This window comes from Rana temporaria, chromosome 1, assembly GCF_905171775.1.
Source record: "Rana temporaria chromosome 1, aRanTem1.1, whole genome shotgun sequence".
NCBI classification, from domain to species: Eukaryota; Metazoa; Chordata; class Amphibia; order Anura; family Ranidae; genus Rana; species Rana temporaria.
In genome coordinates, this window is record NC_053489.1 from 130,707,760 (window position 1) to 130,717,763 (window position 10,004).

The 10,004-nt window shown below is 43.5% G+C and overlaps 1 protein-coding gene across 1 annotated transcript in view; it reads left to right on the plus strand.

Moving 5' to 3' along the window:
- MACIR (macrophage immunometabolism regulator) overlaps window positions 1-9,657 on the plus strand; it is a 39,054-nt gene extending 29,397 nt beyond the window's left edge. The window contains exon 2 of the mRNA XM_040343014.1: window positions 7,363-9,657. Coding sequence (XP_040198948.1) covers window positions 7,383-8,009 — 627 coding nt within the window. The 5' untranslated portion in view covers window positions 7,363-7,382 and the 3' untranslated portion in view covers window positions 8,010-9,657. The remainder of the gene's footprint in view (window positions 1-7,362) is intronic.
- The last annotated feature ends 347 nt before the right edge of the window (window positions 9,658-10,004 follow it).

A 10,004-nucleotide genomic window follows, 5' to 3' on the forward strand; every position in this document is an offset into this window, starting at 1 on the left:
GAGTATTGCTCTCCTTGCCCTGCCTGTCAGTTTAGTCTGATGGTCATGTCTTGGTAGGTTTGCAGTTAAGCCATACTCTTTCCATTTTCAGATTATGGATTGTACAGTGCTCCATGAGATGTTCAAAGCTTGGGATATTTTTTTTTATTACCTAACCCTGCTTTAAACTTCTCCACAACTTTATGCCTGACCTGCCTGGTGTGTTCCTTGACCCTTATCATGCTGTTTGTTCACTAAGGTTCTCTAACAAACCTCGGAGGGCTTCACAGAACAGCTGTATTTATATTGAGATTAAATTACACACAGGTGGACTCTATTTATATATGTGACTTCTGAAGGCAATTGGTTCTGCTAGATATTAGTTGGGTGCAGGGTTTGACAAATTTGCTTGGAATCTAGGAGCCCGTTAAAAAAGTTAGTAGCCAGAAAACGTGCCCCGTCCCGCCAAGCTCGAGCGCAGAAGCGAACACATACGCGAGTAGCGCCCGCATATGTAAACGGTATGTGAGGTATCGCCGCGTTAGAGCGAGACCAAAAATTCTAGCTCTAGACCTTCTTTGTAACTCAAAACATGCAACTTGTAGAATTTTTTAAACGTCGCCTATGGAGATTTTAAAGGGTAAAAGTTTGTCGGCATTCCACGAGCGGATGCAATTTTTAAGCATGACATGTTGGGTATCAATTTACTCGGCGTGACATTATCTTTCACAATATAAAAAACAATTGGGATAACTTTACTGTTGTCTTATTTTTTTATTAAAAAAAGTGTATTTTTTCCCCAAAAAAGTGCGCTTGTAAAACCGCTGCGTAAATATGGTGTGATAGAAAGTATTGCAACGATTGCCATTTTATTCTCTAGGGTGTTAGAATAAAAAAATATACATAACGTTTGGGGGTTCTAATTAGAGGGAAGGAAATGGCAGTGAAAACCAGTAAAAAAACACACATTAGAACTGCTGTTTTACTTGTAATGCCAACGGCCACTACCAGATGGCGCCAGGTCACAGAAGGAAGCTTGGGCCTTCACAAGGCTGCAAAGCCGTGGCCTAAATTACCAGCCTTCGCGGGCCTGCCGTGATCGGCCTAAACTGATGAAGAAATTATTTTTTTAAAAACATTTTTGGGGATATTTATTATAGCAAAAAAGTAAAAAAATATTGGCCCAGATTCTCATACATTAGCGTTGCTCCTGGGCAGCGTAATATATGAGCTCTACGTTTCACCGCCGCAGGTCTACAGGTTTAAATCCTGATTCTCAGAACACTTACCTGTAAACTTGCGGCGGTGTAGCGTTAGATTGCTTGGCGCAAGCCCGCCCAATTCAAATGGGGCGGGCACCATTTAAATTAGGCGCGCACCCGCGCCGAGCGTACTGCGCATGCTCCGTCGGGTAAATTACCCGACGTGCATTGCGCTAAATGACGTCGCCCCGACGTCATTTGCCTAGATGTATACGTAAATGGCGTCCAGCGCCATTCACGGACGTCTTACGCAAACGACATAATTTTTATTCAATTCGACGCGGGAACGACGGCCATAGTTAACATTGGTTGCGCCTGCTAATTAGCAGGGGCAACCTTACGCGTCGGGTACGCTACGCAAACGACGTTAATTCGCTGCGTCGACCTCGCGTATGTTCGGTAATCGCCGTACTTACCTCATTTGCATAGACGACGGGGAAAAGCGACGATGCGACACCTAGCGGTGGGAAAAAAAATTACTTTTAAGATCTGACAGCGTGACAGCCTTACGCTTGTCAGATCTAATGGGTACCTATGCGCAACTGATTCTGAGAATCAGTCGCATAGATACCCGGGGCCAGATGAGGTGTTACGACGGCGCTAATGGTGTTGCGCCGTCGTAACGCCTTTGAGAATCTGGCCCATTGTCTTTCTTTTCAAAAAATAAAAACTGCAGAGGTGATCAAATACCACTAAAAGAAAGCTCTATTTTTGGGGGAAAAAAGGACGCAAATTTTGTTTGGGTACAGCATTGCATGACCGCGCAATTGTCAGTTAAAGCAACACAGTGCCAAATTGTAAACAGTGCTCTGGTCAGGAAGGGGGTAAAATCTTCTGGGGCTTAAAGTGGACCTTTCTCCCTTCTATTAAAACTTACAGAAGGCATAATTGCATGCTGATGTGAAATCCTCTTATACTGACTGTACTTACCATTGACTATAGCCCTGGCCCCACAGATGCCCCCTGGAAAGGCAACGGCACTAGTTCTTTCAGGAAGATTCCATACCAAAGCTGCAAGACCTAACAGTATTACCGTATTTTCCGGCGTATAAGACGACTTTCTGGATGCAAAAACATGCATCCAAAGTCGGGGGTCGTCTTATACGCCGGGTACGGTCTCGGTACTCACTTTTTTTCCCCAGCGCTGACAGTCTCCCATGCTGCGATCGCGATCGTGAATGATTTCAAAGCCGCACCTTCACTGCAGAGTGTTCTGTGATAGGAGGAACAAAAATCTTCCCAGCAGCGCCTCTGTTCTTTGTTCCTCCTATCACAGATGCCTTCTCATCCTCGGACGAGATGAGAAGACGTCCGTGATAGGCGGAAAACATAACAGAGGCGCTGCTGGGAAGATTTTTGTTCCTCCTATCACAGAACACTCTGCAGTGAAGGCGCGGCTTTGAAATCATTCACGATCGCGATCGCAGCATGGGGGACTGTCAGCGCTGGGGAAAAAAAGTGAGTGTTATTGCACTGGGGGGGGGGCAACAAGTTCAGGCACAGTGGGGGCAAGTGATGGCAATGTGGGGGCATGTAATGGCACAATGGCAATGTGAGGGGCAAGTGATGGCAATGTGGGGGCATGTAATGGCAATGTGGGGGCATGTAATGGCACAATGGCAATGTGGGGGCATGTAATGGCACAGTGGCAATGTGGGGGCATGTAATGGCACAGTGGCACAGTCTGGGCATGTAATGGCACAGTGAGTAATGTAATGGCACAGTGAGTAATGTAATGGCACAGTCTGGGCATGTAATGTAATGGCACAGTGAGTAATGTAATGTAATGGCACAGTCTGGGCATGTAATGTAATGGCACAGTGAGGAATGTAATGGCACAGTCTGGGCATGTAATGTAATGGCACAGTCTGGGCATGTAATGTAATGGCACAGTGAGGAATGTAATGGCACAGTCTGGGCATGTAATGTAATGGCACAGTGAGGAATGTAATGTAATGGCACAGTGACATTTGAAAAAGCCTGTTTCTGTCAGCGGTTCTGGCTACCCCTCAGCTTCCAGAAAGACAGTAAGAAGGGGGTAGTCTTATACAGTATATCCCAAAATCCAAATTTTTCCTGGAAAATTAGGGGGTCGTCTTATACGCCGGAAAATACGGTATACTGTGCATGTGTGAGATGACACCATGCACTTCATCTAATGCATGTGCCATATGGCAGCCCTCAAAATTTCCACTCGCCTACTAGCATTTGGCTAGTGGATTTAAGCTGGGGGCGAGTGATGACAGGGCTGCATGACCAATCTCCTTCCAATCTGTGCCTACACTTAGAGTCCAGATGAGATTGGCGGCCGAAGAGGAAAGGTGCATGCTCGGGACAAGTAGTCTAGTGAGCCGCGCACAGGCAGAGCAGTACACAGATGCTCGCCTTACAATTCTCATTAAGCCATGGGACCTAACAGTATGACCTCTCTGAGCCTGCCCCCCTCCCCCGGGCCCCGACCAATGTAGCTGGAGAGCAGAAAGTAATGAGTGAGGTGGAGGATTGCAAAAATGACCACTCCGGTGCAGCGCTCACTGAAAGTTGCCCTGACATGAGAGCGGCAGCCTTCTAGTTTGTGAAGTTTTCTTCTCCTTGTGCTCTATGTAGTTGTCCAACAGTTCGGCCTGAGCACTGTGAACAGACTGGTCTCAATGTGTGCTGTGCGCTGTAAGTGTGCGCTGTGCTATGGTGTCAATGGCTGTGCAGTTGTGTGGATCTCAGCGCTGGATTGTACTTCCTCCCGCTGTGCTGCAGCTCCTCTCCTCTCTGCCAGCCTGAATAAAAGGGGGAAGTGGGGACATGCAAGCGTGGAGCCGCACACACAGGGTTCTGATGATGAGATGAATGGGAGAGAGAGAGAGGATGGATGGGAGTTGCAGAGGAGACAGCAAGAGAATGGGGGAGAGACCCAGTTCTAGTGCCCTGTCCCTCTGGTCTGCCCCCAGTGCCCTGTCCCTCTGGTCTGCCCCCAGTGCCCTGTCCCTCTGGTCTTCCCCCAGTGCCCTGTCCCTCTGGTCTTCCCCCAGTGCCCTGTCCCTCTGGTCTTCCCCCAGTGCCCTTTCCCTCTGGTCTGCCCCCAGTGCCCTTTCCCTCTGGTCTGCCCCCAGTGCCCTGTCCCTCTGGTCTGCCCCCAGTGCCCTGTCCCATTTTGTTAAAGTTGTTGTTGGTAATATTTAATTTTGTAACTTGATTCTGCATAAAACATTGTCATTCCATGAGATAATCTACGAGGGCGTGTTTACGGGTGCAATTAGGCGCAGGGCAGTGTATGAATTAGGTGGGGCAATTGGTGGCGAGTAACTCTTGAGGCCTGGCTAGTAGCTCAGAACTTGAAATTTTGAGCCCTGCCATATGGCATTAAACTCATTTGCTGTTAAAAAAAAAAAAAACTGTTAGCATAATATGGCATGGCTGGACAATGTACCTGTATGTAGCCGGCTTGCTTTCGTGTTTTGGGCACGCATGGGAACACCTCCTGCCAACTCGTGCTATGATGGACACAGCAGGAGTTTGGCAGCCGATTTCAGCCAATGATTTTGGCTGAAGTCAACTGATCGGCTGTGGCCAATCACACATAGAGTTCTAGGTTTACAAAAACATAGAGCTCTGTGTACTGTTAACATCGATCTGGCACAGATCAATGTATTTTTGTGTTTGTTTTTTCTCACCCTTTTTTCATTTATAGAATAAAAAATAAAAAACCCAGTGGTGGTCAAAAACCACCAAAAGAAAAAAAGCACTTGCGTTTTCACACTGTGGTGGCTCGAGAGGTGCTTTACAGTCACTATTTGTAGCCCTGAAAAGCGCCCCAGTGTGAAAGGGGTCTTATAGAAGCTGTAGTTTTCTATGAAGGATAAGGTAAGAAAGGGCAGGCATAGTCAAGCTCTCTTGATCAGAGCTCCTGACAGACCCTTAAATGTATTAACCCCCACCACACCCTAAGGATCAACACAAGGGACACAGACGATGAGAAAACCAGACGAAAAATTCCGCTTTCGACGTAATCGTACGATAACCTGATCGTTGGTCAAAGCTGTTGTCCGATATTTTCTAAAGGGACAAACACAAGAAATGTTCTCGGCACGATACCAAATTGTACAATTTTCATTCAACCAGTACAGTTTTCGCCCGATAATATAATACTAATACATTACTGCACTTCCATATTTTCGTACTTTAGTAACCTATTTGCATTCGATATGGAGACTAGCTTGCGAAAAAAAGGGTCGAAAATTCGTCCAATAATCTCATTGGCCCGGATTCACATACATTGGCGCATATTTATGCCGGCGTAGCGTATCGAATATACGCTACGCCGACTCAGCGCACAGAGGGAAAGACAATATTCACAAAGCACTCGCCCCCAGTCGCTGTTAAAGATACGCTGGGTTTCCTCAGCGTAAGCCAGCGTAGGTGGAAGTGGGCGTGAGCCATGCTAATGAGGCGTGACCCCATGTAAATGAAGGACTGAGCGTCATAAAGTTACGAATAACGTACAGCGCATGCGCCGTCCCGTGGACACATCCCAGTGCGCATGCTCAGAATCACGTTGAAACAACTGCCTAAGATACGTCAAATCACTGCCTACGACGTGAACGTAACCTACGCCTAGCCCTATTCACGTACTATGTAAACAACGTAAAATACGACGGCTGTGTTCCCTGGTCCATACCTTTTGCATGACTTGCGCCTCCTATATGGGGAATAACTTTGCGCCGGACGTACAACTTACGCAAAGCGCGTATATTATGCGCTGGGCGCAAGTACGTTCCTGAATCTGCGTATCTCCCTCATTTGCATAGGTGAATAGGAAATCAATGGGAGTACCACTTGCGGCCAGCATAAATATGCGCCCAAGATACGCCGGCGTAGGAAAGTTACGTCGGTCGGAAGAAGCCTATTTTCAGGTGTATCTAGTTCTGTGGACACGGCGCACAGATACGACGGCACATAGTTACACTTACGCAGCGTATATCCAGATACGTCGGCGTATGTGCTTTGTGAATCCGGGCCTTTGTGTGTACTAGGCTTAACTAAGTTATGTCCCTTGTAATGTTTTCTGTTTGTAACTTTAGCTACACTTATGGTTTAAGGCATTTAATGCACACAAAGTGGATTTATATAGTTTGCTGATGTTAACATATATTATAAAAATGTTTGTGCCTGGAGTTCAGCTTTGAGTAATATGAATAATTTATCTTGCAATTGGTTTATGCAGCAATTTTATAGCAAGAGGTTTGTGTTTCAGATCAGCAGTAGATACATTTTAGATTGCCTCATTTGCTTTGTTCAAAATAATATTTTTCTTGTTCAAATATTTTTTATTAAAGAAAGGGGCAATCATACAAATGATAAAGGCACCGAGTAATTAACCCCAGAATGCGTGGGAAGTAATATAATGCAACATAATACACCAAAATGACAGGGACGCAGCCCAAAAGTGCATAAAAGTACATTTGGAATTTACTATTTGACAACTACAGTACAGCACGGTATATAATAAGTCACTCATAAAGAGAATATAGTTACAAACCCTCTTGGCATCAGAACAAGTAGTTGGTGCCATATAGTGTAGGTCACAAGGGATATGAGGCATATTTTCTGATAATGCAGAAAAGGGATAAACTACTAACCCATAAATTAGATCCTGAACTAGCTAAAAATCAGATGTGGAAGATGTCATATTGGGTAGGTTCTGGAAGACTGACAGCCACTGATGAGCGGTGCATGCCGATATGAGTTACAAAGAGCGGAATCAAAAGAATATTTTTCAGGAAAAGTTTTTACTACTGACCTTGAACATCACAGTGATTTGATATTTCCTATGTGTATTGGCGCAATCCATTTTTGTCACCCAGTTTTTGTTGTCCAGCTACGTTTTTTTTTTATTGACCTTCCTTTAAATTCCGGGTCTCAAACTGGCAGCCCTCCAGCTGTTGCGAAACTACAAGTACCACCATGCCTCTGCTTGTGGGAGTCATGCTTGTAACATGCCTCATGGGTCGTTTTGCAACAGCTGGAGGGCCGCCAGTTTGAGACTCCTGATTTATATCTTCAGTAGAATTCACATATGTATTGCCAACCTTACAATAAAAATGATTTTTGTTTTTGACTTTTATAGGAATCCAGGGATCTTCCAAAATGGATATGGATCTTAAAGGAGAGAACAGGACTAACATTTCTTCTGTGCCCCTGTCTAGTACAGTAGACCGAAATTCTCCATTAAAAGTAGAATCTGAAAAACCTCGTTGCTCTAGCACGCCTTGTTCCCCAATTCGTAGAACTGTTTCAGGTTATCAGATACTTCACATGGATTCCAATTACCTGGTTGGCTTTACAACAGGAGAGGAGCTTATAAAACTAGCTCACAAATGTGCAACCACAGAAGAGAATTCTGGGGAAACTCTACCAACATTTCGTGCCAAGCAACATGACTCTGGACTCTCTCGCTCATCTCGGATATACAAAGCTAAAGGTCGACACTATCAGCCATATGAAATTCCTTCGATCAATGGGAGAAGGAGAAGACGAATGCCAAGTTCAGGCGATAAGTGCAATAAAGTTATTCCTTATGAGTCTTACAAGGCGGCACACGGCCCTTTGCCACTTTGCCTTCTTAAGGGTAAGAGAATGCATTCAAAGTCTTTGGACTACCTCAACCTAGATAAGATGAACATCAAGGAGTCAGCAGATACTGAAGTTTTGCAGTACCAACTTCAGCATCTCACACTTAGAGGTGACCGTGTCTTTGCGAGGAATAATACATGAATAAGAAGTCTGCTTTGTTTGGCACCTGTCTTGTTGCATATAGGAAAACGATTTTGAGAAACGACATCTGTGCTACACGTGTACGGCTTGGTCTACATTAGTGGCACCTGGGAATGACTTCTCGATTTAAATCGCTTGATCCTAAGCAGCAGAAGATACACCACTTGGTTGGAAAGGCTGGTTCGTGTGAATCTGATTTCTAGCCATTTCTAACTTGAAGGAAGAAGACCTTTATATCCTAGAATTACTATGGATTACAATGAGATAATTATTTAATTTGTGAATGATTTACATTTATAAGGACTTAATCACTTATAGCTAAAAAAAATTGTTTTCTTGACTATTCCTTTAGATTAAATATGTTGTGTTTGATGAATTTTAGATTAATCAATGACTGACCCTGGTTTGTAAATACGTCAGGATTTAGATACTGAACACAGTTGTAAGTATTTTGTTTTGTTGCTCATTTTCAGAATGTCTTCAAATGTATATATTAGTTTTAATATATAGCTGGATCAATATATAGTCAGTACTTGACATTTGATCTCTGGAATCAAATTCAATATGAATTTAATGGCTATCTGCTTTATATATATATATTTCCCTTTTAAGCCCAGGGCAAGTTACATGTTTACCATATTTTTAATATTTAATTTAAATTGCAACTGATAATTGAGGAAATTAAGCAATATTTATATTTTTTTGATTAGTTTGCCAGTGCTTGAGCATACTAGCAAAATGTTAAATGCAGTAAGTCTCCAATAGCGTGTATGTCAGAAAGTACCAATATAGAGTGAATTTATTTAAGGTAAATGCAGTAAACACTAATGGTAAGAAAATTTGCTATATTGCTGTATTTTCCTCTCTCTCTCTCTCAGCTGTGGCCTTTAATAGGGCATTGTGCAACTTGTAGTAACCCAACCAGGCAATGCCAAAACCATTCAAGCAGAACTGCTAAAATCTGGCTGTGATAGATAACTGTATGTCTTTTACCCTTTTTTTACAGTGGTGCTTACTGTATTTATGAAAAGTGCTCTTTGGCTGCCAACTGAAATCAGCTTTGTGTGTATTTAAACTCCAAATATGTTTCAATAGGTTTAGCATCATGCTTCACTGTATACATTTTTTTTTTTTACTAAGCAAATAATTTTTTGAATGAAGAAAGTTTCTTACCTGGGGATATTGCCAGTAACAGCATTTCCTGTTGCAGGAGGTTATTATTAAGCGCATTGACCTCTCTCCCCAAACCCCTTCCCCCCCCCCCCCCCACTGTATAGTGTCCTGCCTTGGATTTATGTTGACTGTTAAATGTGCATCATACAAAAAATATATATGGTAAAATTTGACTTTTGAGGAACAACATTTTACATAAAAATATTTTTTTTATTAATTCATGCTTATAAATTGCATAAGCATCATTATATATAAAAATATTATAACATCTGAATACAAAACAATAAAAAACATTTTGACAATGCAGTGCATCATATCCAAAAATAGTGAGCTTTTGTGATCTGACACGTTTCCTGGACTTGTCAGGTGTCATTAATATATTTATGCACAAACAGCTGTGTTAAATGCAGTAGTTTCCTTTTCTTGTTTAAGTCCCCTTTCTATACGAGGCGGATCCGTTCAGTGGAGTTCCCCAGCTCAGCAGGAGATCGCTTCGTTGATCTCCGCTAAGCCAGCGGATGACCGGTCTGTCTCTGCTCACTAAACGGGGAGGGGGCCTGTCAGAGAGTCACTGATTCCTATGGAGAGATTGGACGAAAACGGACAGCATGTCCATTTTCATCAGATCTCATCTGATCCGCTAAGACTGATGGCAAACGTATCGCCATAAGTCTGATTTTAGCGGATCGAGTGTCAGCGGACACATCTCCTCTGACATCCGTCTCCCCATAGAAGTCAATGAATGGCCTGCTAGGAGCCTAAAAAATGGACAGGGGGATCCGAGCGGGCTTGGTGGGATTAACTACTTGTCTACCGAACCAT